Source organism: Mercenaria mercenaria, chromosome 2 (genome assembly GCF_021730395.1).
Source record: "Mercenaria mercenaria strain notata chromosome 2, MADL_Memer_1, whole genome shotgun sequence".
NCBI classification, from domain to species: Eukaryota; Metazoa; Mollusca; class Bivalvia; order Venerida; family Veneridae; genus Mercenaria; species Mercenaria mercenaria.
The window spans coordinates 52,276,563-52,296,608 of NC_069362.1; the positions used below are offsets into that span (position 1 = coordinate 52,276,563).

At 36.9% G+C, this 20,046-nt stretch overlaps 1 protein-coding gene across 1 annotated transcript in view; it reads right to left on the reverse strand.

The window, feature by feature from the left end:
• Nucleotides 1-2,447: 2,447 nt before the first annotated feature.
• Nucleotides 2,448-20,046, reverse strand: part of LOC123563967 (probable ATP-dependent RNA helicase DDX46) — a 128,327-nt gene continuing 110,728 nt past the window's right edge. The window contains exons 16-22 of the mRNA XM_045357166.2: nt 17,306-17,468; nt 16,866-17,015; nt 16,163-16,240; nt 15,649-15,840; nt 14,368-14,535; nt 14,033-14,224; nt 2,448-7,840 (exon numbers count right to left, since the gene is read on the reverse strand). Of these exons, the coding sequence (XP_045213101.2) occupies nt 7,793-7,840; nt 14,033-14,224; nt 14,368-14,535; nt 15,649-15,840; nt 16,163-16,240; nt 16,866-17,015; nt 17,306-17,468 (991 nt within the window). The 3' untranslated portion in view covers nt 2,448-7,792. The remainder of the gene's footprint in view (nt 7,841-14,032; nt 14,225-14,367; nt 14,536-15,648; nt 15,841-16,162; nt 16,241-16,865; nt 17,016-17,305; nt 17,469-20,046) is intronic.

The following is a 20,046-nucleotide window of genomic DNA, read 5'->3' on the forward strand; positions in this document are numbered from 1 at the left end:
TTATAATCTAAAACTTATATATTTTCCATACAGTGAAACACTGCTCGCTTGAGCATTGATGACTAGAGCACCCGGGCTCTCTCGAGCAATTCATGTGGTCTCGGCCAATTTCCTTCTATTTTCTATGTGGAATTACCATGGCTGGGTCGAGCATCGATAACTCGATTGCTCGAACACGACACCTGGTCCCTGTGTATTAATTTACTCTTTTTTACTTCTGGCAAACTCGAGCAGAGGTGTCAAAATCTTTCACACCTTCGGCGGTCAGACTATCGGTTAATTAAACATTTTTGCACACCGTGAGAATTGCGTGGTCTATTCCCCAACTATCTTAAATGTTTGTTTGTCCGTATAATTATTTGATCTGATAATTAGATTAAATATTGGTGAAAGGTTGAAGAAAAGTTTTATCAATCAAATATTGATCAATTACGGTTTTCAAATTCGAGTATATGTTTTACGATACGCTTTCGTGAATGAATGAATGAATGAAATGAACTGAATTCTATATGCGCTTGTTGATAAATGAAAATAAAACTAAACTAGAATGTGTCTGTAGGACACAGGGTGTGCCCCCACACTGGTACATTTGTCACAAATAAGGAAAAATAATTCAAATGTTTGCAGTCTTAATGGGGTATAGCCTCAACAAACATTTTATGAAAAGGATTCATTATTCTAGGCCATATACTTTTTGAGCTATGAGCATCACAAACAAAAAATCCACTATTTTGGCTATTTCAAGGGCCATAACTTTGTAATAAATGCTAACATTCTCAGGAAGAATGCCAAGTGTGCATGGAAACATCATGATAAAGATCCAAGCAAGGTTTCATAAATTTACATCAATTACTTTCTGAGCTAGACACATAATTAGGTGAAAATGTGCATTTTTTACTATTTCAGGGGCCATAACTTTTAAAATAGGGGGTGGAGCCAGCCAAAAATTAAGAGGTGTGCAAGTTTATATCATGATAAAGACTTATGCAAGTTTTCAATCATTTATATTAAATACTTTTTGAACTAGGTGCATCACAAGGTGAAAATGTGCATTTTTGACTATTTCAGGGGCCATAACTCTGAAAATAGGGTGCGGACCAAAATGAAAAATAGGAGGTGCGCAAGTTCATATCATGATTAAGACTCTTGCAAGGTTTCATGAATCTATATCAAACACTTTTTGAGCTAGGCGTGTCACAAGGTGAAAATGTGCATTTTTGACTATTTCAAGGGCCATAACTCTGAAAATAGGGGGCGGAGCCAGACGAAAAAGAAGAGGTGCTCAAGTTCGTATCATGATAAAGACCCATGCAAGGTTTCATCAATTTATATCAAATACTTTTTGAGCTAGGTGCGTCACAAGGTGAAAATGTGCATTTTTGACTATTTCAGGGGCCATAACTCAGAAAATAGGGGGCGGAGCCGGACGAAAAATTGTAGGTGCGCAAGTTCATATCATGATAAAGACTCATGCAAGGTTTCATCAATTTATATCAAATACTTTTTGAGCTAGGCGCAACACAAGGTGAAAATGTGCATTTTTGACTATTTCAGGGGCCAATTCAGAAAATAGGGGGCGGAGCCAGATGAAAAATAGGAGATGCGCAAGTTCATATCATGATAAAGACTCATGCAAGGTTTCATCAATTTATATCAAATACTTTTTGAGCTAAGCGTGTCACGAACTTTGGACGGACGGACGGACAAGACCAAATCTATATGCCCCCACCACTCGTGGGGGGGGGGGCACAACAAAAAGTCCTAGTTGTTTCTTCGTATGTGCCATTTACAAATTACATATTGAAACATCTATTATAGATAGAATCTATGTCAAATTCTTCTTGACATACATGTGACACAACATTTTAGGCCGTTTACTGTGAAATCATTTAATTTCGTTGGCACAAAATTTCGTGGTTTTGGCCAAAACGGCTGTTTTGTGGGGACGTAAATTCGTGGAATTTCAATTTTTGTAAAAAAAAATAATCATAATTTCCACAGGAATAGCTCTACTAGTACTTCTGTCCTTACATGTGAAACCTACATGTGTCAAACAGCGCTACCATGGTTACTGAATTAGTGAGTGATCATGTGCCAATTAACGACCGCCTTATCTATAATTATACGACCCCTAATTTGCATAACTTTTTAAAACTGTGAAATATTCAATAAGAAAAGTCGGCGCCAATTAAAATGTGTCAAAACCGTAGCAACTTGTACAATTAGCATTCATAATCGAAACAAATATAAAGTTGATCATTGATCATTTGATCGTGTTTTAAACAAGAACTAGTTACTGTGCTGCAAATTAAAACAAACTATTCTAGATTTAAATAATGTTGTTTTTATTCCGTAGTACTAGTATAACCATAGTAATCCTTATACAAACTATTATAAACTGGTCCGATTTTTTTTTTTCAAAATGTATGGCGCGTCTGTATCTAATATTACAAGCTGTTGAACTTGTGCATGTGTTATTTCCTGCCGAGAAACGTGTAATGTGAATTAAGTATTAATGCATCGGACGCAAATCTAGCAATTAATTTATAATATTTAATAGTTCCAAAGTCATAGTATTTTATTTCATGTCAGTAAAAATAAAGGCTAGTGTATAAACATTGCATAGCGGGGCCGAAAAAATCAAATAACAGCCGTATTATAGTGGGGTTGGCACGTGACGCTACGTCAAACTTCTATTTTTAGTATCTACTTTTACTTTGACAAGCATCTCATAAACTAACCACGGGTACATTTTTTAATGAAATAGTCGGTTTTGTTTCCACGCATACCTGTGTTTATCGTTGATGGAGCCTCCATAAACTACACGAAAGATGCAGGTTAGTACTGCCGCATGCATACAACTACGGCGACTTTGCGTACAATTAAAATTATTATGGGCACAATTTGTTCGTTGGGACTTAAATTCGTGGTTGAGCTCAACCATGAAATCCACGAAAATTAATCCCCCACGAATAATAATGATTTCACAGTATATATACTTCTTACTGAGTCAATGGCCATAACTCTAGTCTTACTGAGTAAAATTCCTAACTCTTAAGTTCTATCTTTCAAAAGGATATTTTCACAGACTTTATTATTTATTATAATTAAGATATGTGCAACAGAAATGTCGGACAGACAGACAAAGAGATATCTAAGTACTCCTCCCACATCCTGTCCAAATCTATATGGATCCTCCTCGAGTGGTATTTAGTCAAGTGTAAAGTTTGAAAGCCGTAACTTTTATAATTACTGACTTACTTATGAGTCTTGACCAAAGTTAAATCATGTCCGTTACATTGATCTTTGAGCCATCTGACTCATAAATCAATGGGGATGTTCAGGGATCATCCTACAAAGCGATTTGAGCGATATCGTCGCTGTAAAGTCAGCCACTTTGCCGAATTATCGCCTCCCGGCGAAATCCGAATCGCCGAGTTTTTCAGAGTGTTGTAATCTGTTTACTTAATAGTAAAATGTTGCCCGCCCGCTTAGCTCAGTAGGTAAGAGCGTTGGTCTACGGATCTCGGGGTCGTGAGTTCGATCCTCGGGCGGGGCGTATGTTCTCCGTGACTATTTGATAAACGACATTGTGTCTGAAATCATTAGTCCTCCACCTCTGATTCATGTGGGGAAGTTGGCAGTTACTTGCGGAGAACAGGTTTGTACTGGTACAGAATCCAGGAATACTGGTTAGGTTAACTGCCCGCCGTTACATGACTGAAATACTGTTGAAAAACGGCATTAAACCCAAAACAAACAAACAAACATAATAGTAAAATGTAAATGTAAAACTTGATGCATATTCTAGATTAAATTACCATAAATCAATGGTCAACCCCGCCTACTCGCCTGTCAAACTTCAGCCAATCGTAGTGTTAATATCCCACAGTAGTTAATCAATAATATTGTAAGCCGCCGCCATTTTGAAAATTTTCAATCGGCGTGTAAAAAGCCGATAAACTTAACAAGTGCATGATCTTATGCATCATTTGTATATTACCGGTATTTCTTAATTTTATTAAAAATTACTACAAAACTTATTTCAAATACGGCCAATTTCTGTAAATGAATTGCCCGGCGCTGTGGATAAAAAAACGATTCCGCAGACGTCTGAACTGCGGTACAAAATATTGTAAAAAGATGGCCAATATCTTCAAGTTTGGTATTATTTTCGAAAAGATTTATAAATAAATCAGTTAAATGTATAAATCTGAACAAGTTGATGCAAGAATCGGGCATTATTAAAGCACGAGAATCGAAAAATGAATGAAAATTTTCACGGCGTTTCGATCGTGCACCTGATAAAATTACGAGTTTCGGACGTGTAAATTTCGGATAAAAATTTAAAGTCAACTTTTTCATAACTCAGTTTGTACTTTTAGAAATTCATGAAAATAATAATGCAATATTCAATTTCCTTAAATAATTACTGTTTATAAGTTACAGCAAGACCCATAGAAAGTGGATATACAGGCGGGAAACTGAATACCATGCCGAATCCTCTCCTTAAATTCCTCGATTTCTCCCTAAATTCTGTGGCGGGAGAAGTCACTTCTCCCTGGATGTTCCTCTGGTGGTATTTAGACATGTACAATTTAAAAGCCATAGGTTTTATAAGTAGTCTGGAAACCGTTGTCAATTGAACAGTGACCATGACCCCAAAAACAGTGAGGGATCCTCCTGAAGTCTCAATGTAGTTTGAAAGCTTTAGTTATAATACTTTCTGACTTAGAGTCTGGAAATAGAAAATGTCTACTGATGGACAATGCATATTTCATTGTACCTTCACTGTTTTACAAATGGGAGAATAACTGTTTTAATATTTTTGTGACACTTGCCACATCAGATGGTTTGAAAATCAGTTAGCAGAGAGAAGTTATCAAATGCAGTCAATAAATATTGTATTTATAAGCTGCTTTTCATATCTCATTTATACAGCACCTTTCAAACATTATTTCTGCTTCAAAACCTAACATTAAAATATAAAGATAACAAACAGCTCTAAAGTAAAACACATCTACCACTGAAATGACTCCATCAAAAGTGCTTTATTTTAGAAACAAGAGGGCCATAATGGCCCTATATTGCTCACCTGTTATCATTGCACTTAAGGACAAGAAGGTCAAAAAATCATAATCAATATCAATCAAAAGAATTATGAGAAAATATAGTTAAAATTTTCTTAAAGTTACTTCAAAAAAAATTATTTTCTAATCAGGCCAGTAGTTTCATACAAGAAGTTTTCTGTATAGCCATATGGGAAAATGAGCCCCTCCCCCAGGCGGCCACTTTTTCAATGAAGGAATTTGGTAGAGGGTCACCCAAGAAACATTTGTGTAAAATTATTTTGAAAATGGACCAGCAGTTTCTGACAAAAAGATTTTCAAAGTACTGTATAGGCATATAGGGAAAACTAGAAATGTGTCCATGAGACACAGATGCCCCCACTACATGACAAAGGACACCTGCACATGCTGACCAACATTCCTGTAAACTTTGGTGACTCTAGGTCAAATACTTTTGGAGCTACGCGCGACACAACATTAAAATGACCAATTTTTAACTAAGTCAGGGGCCATAACTCCTACATGACTGAATGAATCCAGACGCGAAACCCCAGGTGCACAACTACACATGCTGACCAACATTCCTGTAAAGTTTTGTGACTCTACGTCAAATACTTTTGGAGCTAGGCGCGACACAACATTCTTGGAAGAACGGACGGACGGACAATTTTTTGTTTTTTGTTTTGGGTTTAATGTCGCACCAACACATTTTAGGTCATATGGCAACTTTCCAGCTTTGATGGTGGAGGAAGACCCTAGGTGCCCCTCCGTGCATTATTTCATCACGAGCGGGCACCTGGGTAGAACCACCGACCTTCCGTAAGCCAGCTGGATGGCTTCCTCACGTGAAGAATTCAACGCCCCAAGTGAGGCTCGAACCCACATCGATGAGGGGCAAGTGATTTGAAGTCAGCGACCTTAACCACTCGGCCACGGAGGCCCCTAACGGACGGACAAGGGCAAATCTATATGCGCCCCCCCCAAAGTGGGGGCATAATAAGCAAAACCCCTTGGGGGCCATGTTTTTCGCTGAATCAAAATTATTTGAAGGAATATAGTAGAGGGTCACTCAAGGAACACTTGTCTTGTGTAAAATTGTTTTGAAATCAGTTTTCTATATAGCCATAAGTCCAAAGGACAGGAACAACAAAGGGAAGAAATTTAACCAAAAAGAAAAAAAAAATTCTTACAAGGTACAGATATGTCAAAATACACCTAAAAATTGGAGGTACCATCCATGTTGTACCACAGAAAAGTGGTCTCGGTTTTTCCCTACGGCCAAAGGGAAGTAATTAAAAAAAAATTATTGTAAGTGAACAAAAGAAGGATCTGCCAAATAAAAACAAGAGCACTGCAATGCAATGCAAATGCAGAGCAATATACACACAAAACAAAGTCATATGACCTTTGACCCCTAAGTGTGACCTTGACCTTGAAGTGAGCCATCCGAAACATGCGCTCTGCACGTCGTTTCGATGAGGTGAACTGAAATCCTTCAAGGGGTTCAAGAGTTACAGAGCGGAAGGGAAATTGCTAACGAACAGACAGACATACAGACGGACACCGAGGCGATAACATATGTCCCTTCAGGCGGATAAAAAGGAATCGAGATCTTACGGTGATACAAGTTGTGTGCGAGTTTGGTTAAAATCAAATCATAAATGAAGCTGCTATTGTGCAGACAAGGTCAAAATAGCTAATTTTGGCCCTTTCAGGGGCCATAACTCTGGAACCCATTATGGGATCTGGCCGGTTCAGGAAAGAAACCGAGATCTTATGGTGACACAAGTTTTGTGCAAGTTTGATTAAATTCAAATCATAGATGAAGCTGCTACTGTGCAGACAAGGTCAAAATAGCTAATTCTGACACTGTCAGGGGCCATCACTCTGGAATACATAATGGAATCTGGCCAGTTCAAGACAGGATCCAAGATCTTATGGTGATACAAGTTGTGTGTAAATTTGGTTAAAATAAAACCATAAATGAAGCTGCTATTGTGCAGACAAGGTCAAAATAGCTAATTCTGGCTCTTTCAGGGGCCATAACTCTGGAACCCATAAAGGAATCTGGCCAGTTCAAGAAAGGACCCAAGATCTTATGGTGATACAAGTTGTGTGCAAGTTTGGTAAAAATCAAATCATAAATAAAGCTGCTATTGTGCAGACAAGGTCAAAATAGCTAATGGCCCTGAAAGGGCCATAACTCTGGAACCCATAATGGGATCTGGCCAGTTCAAGAAAGGAACCAAGATCTTATGGTGATACAAGATGTGTGCAAGTTTGGTTAAAATAAAATCATAAATGAAACCACTATCGTGCAGACAAGAAATTGTTGACGCACGCACAATAGCAAATTCTGGCCCTTTAAGGGGCAATAACTCTAGAACCCATGATGGGATCTGGCCAGTTTTCGAGAGAAACCAAAATATCATGCCAATACAAGTTTTGTACAAGTTTGATCAAAATTGCGTGCAAAATGTGGTCTCTATCGTGTTCACAAGAAATTGTGGACGGACGACGGGCGATCACAAAAGCTCACCCTGTCACTATGTGACAGGTGAGCTAAAAAAAAGCACAACAAACACAGTTCACATTCTTTGCTTCACAGTTTCAATATATGAGCATGTTATATGCTGACATCTGTATAGTGTGAATCTGTAGAATTTGTAAAGTGTAAATGCAGTCCCACTCTGCAGCGCCGTGTTCTGTACGTCCATTCTTCCTCAGACAACCTTGTATCTGGCTCTGTTGATAGGTTGATAGGAATTTTGCTGAAAGACACAATTTTGCAATGAATACTTTATCTATTTATTAAGTATTCTTAAAGACATTAGTATGGCCTACGTTTTGCCAACAGTTTAATCAGTGAAAAACATGCAAACCTTCACAGTCACTCTAGGTATTGAGGCCATGCTTGTAACTGTATGATTTTAACATCAGGAAAAGAGCAGCTCTATTGATGTATTGTCTATTTATGTATTGTCTATTAATGTATTGCATCATTGTTTACCAAACTAAAGTGTCAAAGCTAGAAATTCTCATGCTTATAAAGCATTTTACTTAGCATTTTAATAGACCTGTACTCCTATCTTTAACTTTAACCTAGATCACATTGTTTATCCAAAACAAACCCCTTAACACTACCCCCACCACCAAAATAATCCTGTTTCAATGCATTAAAAACAAGAGCTGTCCATAAGACAGCCAAGCTCGACTATTCGAAATATTGTCCCAGACGCAGGAACAATATTACCCAAAAAGGTTAAATATCAAAAGAGTTTTAAGTTCAAAAGGGGCCTAATTTGACCAAAATATATATCAGTTATAGGTCTTGCTGCTATCAACTAGTTTTATAACCCCGAAGGCACATGTGAAGTTTCAATTCAATATCTGCATTAGTTTTGGAGATAGAAACTCGCATGTAAAACTTTAACCAGAATTTTCAAAGTCCAAAAGGGGCATAATTTGCCCAAAATACATGCCAGAGTTATGGGACTTGACCCAGTGAGGTTGGTAATTGATCTAGAAAAAGAAACAAGAGGACCATGATGGTCCTGAATCGCTCACCTCTTCCCACATGATCCAGTTTTGAGTATGACGTCATTTTTTCTATTATTTGACATAGTGACCTAGTTTTTGAGCTCATGTGACCCAGTTTTGAACTTGACCTAGATATTATCAAGATAAAAATTCTGACCAATTTTCATGAAGATCCATTGAAAAATATGGTCTCTAGAGAGGTCACAAGGTTTTTCTATTATTTGACCTATTGACCTAGTTTTCAAAGGTACGTGACCCTGTTTTGAACTTGACCTAGATATCATCAACATTCTCACTAATTTTCATGAAGATCTCATGAAAAATATGGCCTCTAGAGAGGTCAAAAGGTTTTTCTATTTTTATACCTACTGGCCTAGTTTTTGACCGCACATGACCCAGTTTCGAAACTGACCTAGATATCATCAAGGTGAACATTCAGATCAATTTTCATGAAGATCCATTGAAAAATATGGCCTCTAGAGAGGTCAAAAGATGTTTCTAATTTTAGACCTACTGACCTAGTTTTTGACCGCAGTTGACCAAGTTTCAAACTTCACCTTGATATCATCAAGATGAACATTCAGACCAACTTTCATACAGATCCCATGAAAAGTATGGCCTCTAGAGGTCACAAGGTTTTTTATTATTTGACCTACTGACCTAGTTTTTTAAGGCACGTGACCCAGTTTCAAACTTGACCTAGATATCATCAAGGTGAATATTCTGACCAATTTTCATGAAGATCCATTCAAGGGTATGGCCTCTAGGGAGGTCACAAGGTTTTTCTATTTCAAGACCTACTGACCTAGTTTTTGATCGCAGTTGACCCAGTTTCAAACTTGACCTATATATCATCAAGATAAACATTCAGACCAACTTTCATACAGATCCCATGAAAAATATGGCCTCTAGAGAGGTCACAACGTTTTTTCATTATTTGACCTACTGACCTACTTTTTGAAGGCACGTGACCCATTTTCGAACTTGACCTAGATATCATCAAGATGAACATTCTGACCAATTTTTATGGAGATCCATTCACAAATATGGCCTCTAGAGAGGTCACAAGGTTTTTCTATTTTTAGACCTACAGACCTAGTTTTTGACCGCACATGACCCTGTTTCGAACTTGACCTAGATATCATCAAGATGAACATTCAGACCAACATTCATACAGATCCCATGAAAAATATGGCCTTTAGAGAGGTCACAAGGTTTTTTTATTATTTGACCTACTGACCTAGTTTTTAAAGGCACGTGACCCACTTTCGAGCTTGACCTAAATATCATCAAGATGAACATTCAGACCAACTTTCATACAGATCCCATGGAAAATATGGCCTCTAGAGAGGTCACAAGGTTTTTCTATTATTTGACCTACTGACCTAGTTTTTGACCCCACGTGACCCACTTTCAAACTTGACCTAGATATCATCAAGGTGAACATTCTGACCAATTTTCATGAAGACCTCATATATGGCCTCTAGAGAGGTCACAAGGTTTTTCTATTTTTAGACCTACTGACCTAGTTTTTGATCACACGTGACCCAGATTCGAACTTGACCTAGATATCATCAAGATGAACATTCAGACCAACTTTCATACAGATCCCATAAAAAATATGGCCTTTAGAGAGGTCACAAGGTTTTTCTATTATTTGACCTACTGACCTAGTTTTTGATGGCATGTGACCCAGTTTCAAACTTGACCTAGATATCATCAAGGTGAACGTTCTGACTAATTTTCATGAAGATCTTGTGAAATATATGGCCTCTAGAGAGGTCACAAGGTTTTTCTATTTTTAGACCTACTGACCTAGTTTTTGAAGGCACGTAACCCAGTTTCGAACTTGACCTAGATATCATCAAGGTGAACATTCTGACCAACTTTCATAAAGATCCCATGAAAAATGTGACCTCTAGAGTGGTCACAAGCAAAAGTTTACGGACTGACGCACGGACGGACGGACGACGGACACCACGCGATCAGAAAAGCTCACCTTGTCACTTTGTGACAGGTGAGCTAAAAATAAGTTTCAAATTTATATGCCTTTTAGTAATTGCTGTATGTACTTGCACGCAAAACTTTAACCAGGATTTTCTAAGTCCAAAAAGGGGAATAATTTGCTCAAAATACATGTAAGAGTTATGGGACTTGATCCAGTGAGGTTAGTAATTGATCTAGAAAAAGAAAAAATAAGTTTCAAATCTATAATGCCTTTTAGTAATAGCTGTATGTACTTGCATGCAAAACTTTAACCAGAATTTGCTAAGTCCAAAAGGGGGCATAATTAGGCCAAAATAAAGGTCAGAGTTATGGGACTTGCTGCTATCAACTAGTTTTATAACCCCGAAGACACATGTGAAGTTTCAAATCAATATCTGTATTAGTTTTGGAGATAGTAACTTGCATGTAAAACTTTAACCAAAATTTTCTAAGTCTAAAAGGGGGCATAATTTGCTCAAAATACATGTCAGATTTATGGGACTTGAAACAGTGAGGTTGGTAATTGATCTAGAAAAAGAAAAAATAAGTTTCAAATCTATATGCCTTTTGGAAATAGCTGTATGTACTTGCACGCAAAACTTTAACCAGAATTTTCTAAGTCCAAAATGGGGCAAAATTTGGCCAAAATGAAGGTCAGAGTTATGGGACTTGCTGCTTTCAACTAGTTTTATAACCCCGAAGACACATGTGAAGTTTCAAATCAATATCTGCATTACTTTTGGAGATAGTAACTTGCATGTAAAACTTTAACCAAAATTTTCTAAGTCCAAAAGGGGGCATAATTTGCTCAAAATACATGTCAGAGCTATGGGACTTGACCCAGAGAGGTTGGTAATTGACCTAGAAAAAGAAAAAATAAGTTTCAAAGCTATATGCCTTTAATTGATGGCTGTATGTACTTGCATGCAAAAACTTAACCAAGGTGTGACGCCGATGCCAGGGTGAGTAGAATAGCTAGACTATTCTTTGAATAGTCGAGCTAACAAGAGCTGTTGGGAGGACAGCATGCTGGACTATTCAAATAATGTTTATCAAAATATTATTAATGTGTGAAACAGGCTCGTTTTTTTTTCTCTTTACTTTTCTTTTTTTTGGTGCTGGTGGGGAGAGATTTAAGGGTGTACTGCTGGTGGGGAGAGATTTAAGGGTGTACTGCTGGTGGGGTGTGCGCAGGGATCTGAGGAAATCTAAGAAACAATATAGGCAATGTAAGACATAAGTGAGAATTTCCAGGTTTTCAAACTTTGCATCATACCAACAGGTACTGTTTAAAACAAGAGGACCATGATGGTCCTGAATCGCTCACCTATCCCCACATGACCCAGTGTTGAACTGAGTATGACGTTATTTCTATTATTTGACACAGTGACCTAGTTTTTGAGCACATGTGACCTAGATATCATCAAGATAAAAAATTCTGACCAATTTTCATGAAGATCCATTGAAAAATATGACCTCTAGAGAGGTCACAAGGTTTTTCTATTATTTGACCTAATGACCTAGTTTTTGAAGGCACGTGACCCACTTTTGAACTTGACCTAGATATCATCAAGGTGAACATTCTCACCAATTTTCCTGAAGATCTCATGAAAAATATGGCCTCTAGAGAAGTCACAAGGTTTTTCTATTTTTCGACCAGCTGACCTAGTTTTTGACCGCACATGACCCAGTTACGAAACTGACCTAGGTATCATCAAGCTGAACATTCTCACCAATTTTCATGAAGATCCATTGAGAAATATGGCCTCTAGAGATGTCACAAGGTTTTTCTATTTTTAGATCTACTGACCTAGTTTTTGACCGCACGTGACCCAGTTTCGAACACGACCTAGATATCATCAAGGTGAACATTCTGACCAATTTTCATGAAGATCTCTTGAAAAATATGGCCTCTAGAGAGGTCACAAGGTTTTTCTATTTTTAGATCTACTGACCTAGTTATTGACCGCACGTAAACCAGTTTCGAACTTGACCTAGATATCATCAAGGTGAACATTCTGACTAATTTTCATAAAGATCCCATGAAAAATATGGCCTCTAGAGAGGTCACAAGGTTTTTCTATTTTCAGACCTACTGACCTAGTTTTTGACCGCACGTGACCCAGTTTCAAACTTGATCTAGATATCATCAAGGTGAACAATCTGACCGATTTTCATGAAGATCTCTTGAGAAATATGGCCTCTAGAGAGGTCACAAGGTTTTTCTATTTTTAGACCTACTGACCTAGTTTTTGACCCCACGTGACCCAGTTTCGAACTTGACCTAGATATCATCAAGGTAAACATTCTGACCAATTTTCATGAAAATCCATTGAGAAAGATGGCCTCTAGAGAGGTCACAAGGTTTTTCTATTTTTAGATCTACTGACCTAGTTTTTGACCCCACCTGACCCAGTTTCGAACTTAACCTAGATATCATCAAGGTGAACATTCTGACCAATTTTCATGAAGATCTCATGAAAAATTTGGCCTCTAGAGAGGTCACAAGGTTTTTCTATTTTTAGACCTACTGACCTAGTTTTTGACCGCACGTGACCCAGTTTCGAACTTGACCTAGATATCATCAAGATGAACATTCTATCCAACTTTCATAAAGATCCCATGAAAAATGTGACCTCTAGAGTGGTCACAAGCAAAAGTTTACGCACGCACGCACGCACGGACGGACGGACGGACGACGGACGCCGCGCGATCACAAAAGCTCACCTTGTCACTTTGTGACAGGTGAGCTAAAAATGGTACAGGTATAAGAAAAGTACATGTGTCATTGCCCTATGTAATTTATGATTCTTTGATCAAAGCTACCTAAACACAAAGTTTGCTGACAATAGGTGTACCAAAACTAAAGATACTGTGCATAAACCATTTTTCTATTTTTAGTAACAGTGACCCAAAATACAATCCAAAGCCAGTTCTTATATATTAAGTTATAAACTCGAAACCAGCTTTTTGATGATCAAAGAGAAAAAAAAATCTATTTCCTATTTTAACTATGACCACATTTTTCTATATTTAGTTACCCAATGACATTAAAATAACCTTTTTATCACACACACAATAAAAAGAAAAAACAAATTTTGGATCTCAGTGGGATTTGAACCAACACCTTTCTGTTGCACAGCACAAAAATCTGTGTTTTATTTGAACTATGACCCCGTTTTTCTACATTTAGTTACATTGACCTTGACCCTGAAAAAAAAAACCCAGTCCCATATAGTTTCTTTGAATGGAAGAGGTAACTGATATGTAATATCTGGGTAAATGTTTGGTCAATTTTTTTATAACCTATATGTTATGAACCCAAGGAAAAAGCCCTAGGGCAAGGAGGATAGCTGTCTATATACTTCTTAAAGTCAAGCTAAAAATGTGATAATAGAATTATCTGTTATAGTAACACAGAATAACAGATGACTTACAAGACGTATAAGTTCCTCCTTGATAAGTCGTGTTACTTCTTTCTTTGCCTTCTGGATTGCCATTTCACTGGTAGCTTCAATAGCAAGGTAGAGTTTACGTTCTTCTTCCTTCGGTTGTTTTCCTGGAGGGAAGTAAGTTCCTCGTACTGTGATACCTGCTTCTGAATACTCACAGATCTGGGCAAGGGCCTCCTGCAAGAGGAAAAACACAATTCATAATGGTGTCTAGAATGACTACATGTCTAGTAAATTAGACAATTTCCAACAGTCATGAACAAGCAACATGAAAAATATCTAATCCAAAAAATCTCAGAGATTCTTTCCTGAAGTATTACCTTTGATGTGACCTTCCATCTTGCTGTCTGTGGGAAGTCATTAATCTCCAACTCTTCCTCATATCGCTTGAATGTATCTTGTTCCAATTCCTTATCATCCTCTATCTGTGGTGTGTAACCCAGCTTTGCATTAATTTTCTCTGCCATCTGCTCAGCTATTGTCTTTGACTGAAACAAACATCTATGGTTTAGCCAAATGTGAAACATATCAACATCAAACTACTTTTAGACACATTCTTGTCCTGAGTAAGTTCCCCTTGATTGAAAATTAAAGTAAGATACAGGTATTAGTCTAGGATATTTATTCATTTCAGTGTAACACTAAAATATCTGCCACTGAGTGAACACTATATGCAATATTTTCTGCACCACTCGTGAAAATTGAAACTTTTATCATGACAGACATTTCGATCTTGTATTTTCAACGGGTCTCCCCAAACTACACCAATTTTCCCGAAGCAACATAAAGTGATTTGTGTTGTGATGTCACAATATCTATGTTAAAAACCTTAAATGGTTCTATGAAGATTTTAGATTTCTTTTATATTTTTCAATATGACTGTTTACCTTTACATTCATGTAGCTATTTATAGACACAAGTAAATGCTGGCAAGAATTTTAGATTAAAATTTATAATTCATTTTCTATCACATGCATTTCAAGATCTGCACCAATTAAAAAAAATATGATATTTTCAATGCTATGGAATATTTTCAATGCTATTGAACTGTGAAAACATCCATTTTATTTCACTGAAAGGCATAAATAATCATTTCAATAACCTTTTGAATGGATGCTTTTAAATATAACTGGAAAAATATTAATTTCAAAATGAATAGGCTTGAATGTTACGACCATTCAGCAAAATAGTATAACATAATAAATCACAGATTATAAAGCTTAGATGAAATAAAGGAAATGATTCTATTAACCAATACTATTTCTGTTTCAGTAACACTTTAAAGCCCGCCATCAATCAAGGGCTTTCTTCTATATCTAAAGGACAATGACTGAGGGCTGTCTTCACTACAATTACAGCTCCTTAAAATAATCCTTTCTTAAAGGAGTTGTACAGGCAGAACAATTCTTCTTCAAACAACCGATCACTTGAACAAATTTTGCTGGTCCCGTCGAGTTGGAATTACCGAAGTTTAACCATACAGGAGCAAATCACCATGTCCCAGTCCACACTGTATGGGACCACAAACATGTCACTTTTCCTGTGACACTGTGTGTAAGTCTAACATGAAAGAACTAAAGGATGGAATTAAGTGTACTTACAGCCACTTGCGGAGCAGACACACCATCCTGGAAGATGGCCTTGGTGGCTTGCTGTGTGATGTCCTGTGCTTCCTGACCAAGGTTCTTACTGAAGTTTATTTTTGCGGCTAGTCTCTTTGCCATCTCTAACTTCATCTGGTTGTTGGCTCCCATCTTCCCTGGGGCACCAGTCATCAAGCCTCCAGTCACTGGCTGAAAATACCAAACATATTTCAAATTATAATTCAACTTAAATATCGCATATTTCCTACCTGATTTATAATTATTTAATTTTGTGCAGTATTTCAATGCAGAGAAAAGGCTCTATCCTAAATCAAACTCCTAATGGTACAATTTAAAGCCAAAACTGACAACACCGCTAAACTGTGCTACAGTTACAACCCAATAAAAGATTATTTTTTAACTAAGTATTTTGTTTTGACAAAAAAAAAAATGAATAGCAATTCAGTTATCAAAACCTACCTGAAATATAAACTTTCAAATAAAACAATGTTTAATTATGTTCATTACTCACCATCTGAGGTAGGGAAGATTTGGAGACATCTGTCACTCTTCTCTTACTGGCAAACATGTCTTCAATCTGTTGTTCTATCTAAAATAGAGTATATACCATTGGATTAAAGTCAGGAAATCTGTGTATCGATTTATTATATATATCACATAAACTCTGTTACATTTTGCTGTAATGCATAACTGCCCTTTGATTGTAAAGCACACAACAGTTTCTTTTATTGTGATACTATGTCCACTTCCTATCAAAATTCATTCTTTAATACAATTTAAAAAGATCACTCGTGCTATTATTGGTATTATGGCAATTATTTAAAACATAACACTGTTAGCTTGAGGATGTGCAACTTATCTGTTTTGTACTGACAATCCCTAGGAATTAATTGTGGACACACTAGCCCAGTGCTAACACTGTCTGACTTTGAAACCAGGGATTGTGAGTTCAAGCCCCCATTCCTACTATTAAAATTACTAGCATCTGAATAAGAGTCCTGTGTATAGGTGCTTTACACCTGGCATACTAAAGAATCAGGAAAGCTTCTAAAATTGGAGCATCTTCCACTATCCTCCAACTAAAAATTACTATGTCTTCTAGAGGAGTCCTCCATATCTCTGGGCGACTATAAATAAGCTTACAAACAACCGTACAAACAAACAAATATAGGATTTGTTTTCCAACATTAATATTGACTAGACAAAACACAAACATCTTCATTAGGATCTTCCTCATCAGAATCTACGAGTCCCAGTGCCGCCTTCTGTAGCTTCTTCCTGTCATTGACGAGCTGGGCCTCCGACTCGTCAAACTTGAAACCTTTACCATGGAAACCAGAGCTACTCTTGATCTTTATTCCATCCTAGAAATTTAAATTGAAACCAAAAAATGGATGCAGTTTGCCTAGCAACTTTACTGTTACAAGAGAAGGTTGTCATGTGTTCATATATTACAGTTATGATTAAGCAAGGTTTAACTTGTGCAGATAACAAGCATTACCTAAACACTTAGACGAAATATGAAATAATCATATTCTAAGATAAACAGTATTTGGAAGAAATATTAGCAAATCATATTTTATCAACTGAATGCAGTATGGAAACTGATGAGCCAGGTATTGGAGTAATACATATAAGGCTGAAATATACATACTGCCTCTGCTTGTTTCTTGTAGGATTCCCACCAATTTTTTAGGTTATCTGGTACAGTTGTTTCGGACAATTCTAGAGCCTTAATGATGTCACCAGCATACCGGACCTGCTCCGGATTGATAAATGTATGAGCTGTGCCTTTGTTCCCCGCTCGGCCAGTCCGTCTAAAACAAATATTTTATATTTGTATATGAAAATAATTTTTGACCTGATAATATACTCTTCAGCATTAGCATATGTATCTTATACTGGTTATCAAGTAATTTGTTACAGACCTAATGCTTTAATGTGAAAAATGATAAACAAAGAGAAAAAACCAACAAGAGACTTTATGTTTAAAAACACAAGTTTTACTCAGTACTGAAGATGTTAAACCACAGTCTGCCATTTTTAACTACCATATTCGTAAGGTAGTCTTAAATAATAGATTAACACAAAGAACAGCATTCCATACTGAAAGCTATTTCAAATGTCAGTAAATGTGTGCTCAATGGATACCTGTGCACCCAATACTGGCACTTGACCATTATATGTTACTTCTTCACAACGCAAGACTAAATAAACTTTCATATTACCTAGTGTTTGGCGTGTGAGGCATGGGAGGGGTGGGTATAGATACTACATAACATAATTAAGAAACACAAGATAAAAGAAACTGAAACAGTAACTAGGTGTATGTCTATAGGACAATGGTGCCGCCACTTCCTGTGACTGGACGGTCATATCTTATTGGTTAGCAAGGTAAAACTGAGTAGACTTTAACATTACGTTTGGTTGCGGATGTGATTTATCAGGGGGTACAGTAGAGTTGGGGGTATGGATATTACAAAATATCACATGAAGTGCAAGATAAAGGAAACGGAAAGACTTAAACAATTATTTCTTTTTTGGAAAGGGTGTGGAAGGGGGGTAGGTGGGGTTAAAATAAGACCCCAGGCATAGAATTTCACATGCTGATCAACATTCCTGTATAGTTTTATGACTCCAAGTCAAACACTTTTTTAGATATGTGTGACACAAAGTTTTTAACCCTAAATACATCATTTTGACTAAGTCAAGGGCCATAACTCTTGTCTGGCTGAGTGAAATCCCAAACAAAACCCCAGGTGCAAAACTTCAGAAGCTGAACAACATTCCTATAAAATGCCATGTCTCAAGATCAAATACCTTTTGAGATATGTGCGACACAAACAATTAGGCACTTAATGCATATATTTGACTAAGTCTGGTCTGGCTGAGTGAAATCCCAAAGAAAACCACAGGTGCACAACTTCACATGCTGAATAATATCTATGCAAAGTTTCATGATTCTAGGTCAAACACTTTTTGAGACACATGCCACACAAACTTTTAGGCTCTTTATGCATTTCTGACAAAGTCAAGGGCCATAATTCTTGTCTGAAATACCAAACTAAACCCCTAATGCACAACTTCATATACTCGACAACAATGCCATAATGTTTCACTACTCTAGGTCAAATACCTTTTGAGATATATGGGACACAAAAGTTAAAACCATTTCTGCATATTTTTTACCATATCAAGGGCAGTAACTCTGGTCTGGTTAACTGAAATCCCAAACAAAACCCAGGTGTAAAACTTCACATGAATAACTACACCCCTGTTAAGTTTGATGACTCCAGATCTAGTACCTTTTGAGATATATGCAATGTTTTAGCATTTTATCTTTTTCTTGCATCTTTATCAATATCTAACTTTTAGTCTCACCCACTTTATCATTTTCAGTGTCATATACAGATTCTATGCCAAACTTGGTAGAAATGAACATGCTGAAAAATTTCACCCAAATCTTGGATGAAAAGCTTTATTACTCTTGTAAGGTTTTATGACTCAAATACTTTTTGATACACCTGGGCCCCTTATGCATACTTGACAATGTCAAGGGCCAAAACTTTTTGAGATATGCGCAACACAAACTTTAGCTCTTTACAAATACTTTTGACTGTCAAGGGCCATAACTCTGGTCTTACTGAGTAAAACCCCAAACAAAATCACAGGTGCAGAACTTTACATGTTGAATAATAATCCTATGATTTCAGGATGCTAGGACAAATACTTTTTGATATACAGTCTAACCTGTCTTAAGCAGCCAGCCAGGGGAAGCAGACAACTTGGCCGCTTAAGCCAGGTGACCGCTGATCGGAGGTGCAGCCAATATATATATTTTTCAGACTTCTGACCAGTGTTCAATCATGACTTTAGCCTTTAGGCCATTTTCTTTTTTGTTTTTCTATTATTATTTTACCAGGATACATTGACGTGCATTTGCCTTCGCAATATGAATGGTCTTCTCAGCAATCTACAACTCCGGCATGTTCTTTTTTAAACAAAAATTATTAGACAATTTTCCAACTTCAAAACAAGTTTGTTTACGATTTTCGCCATTTTGGTAAGGGAAGCTACTCTCCGTGCTTACTGTCTACGCTAAAATCTAAGATTACCGTTACGTTCCGTAAAAGATCAAGTGGTTTATATTTCTTTCAAACACAATTTCGTAAAAACTTAATAGTATTTTGATGAAAGAATATAGAAAAAATCACAAATATTATGATACTAATTAGATATCAAGTATTATCTTTAACAAAGGTCAAACTGTGAACAACAAAACTGACATGAGGTGACACACTAATTGCCGATAATTACCGGCCATTTGTTCATAACAAAAAGAGGATCACACCTTTGGTTATCAGTTTTAATTGAGAAGCTCATGCTCATTTTGTC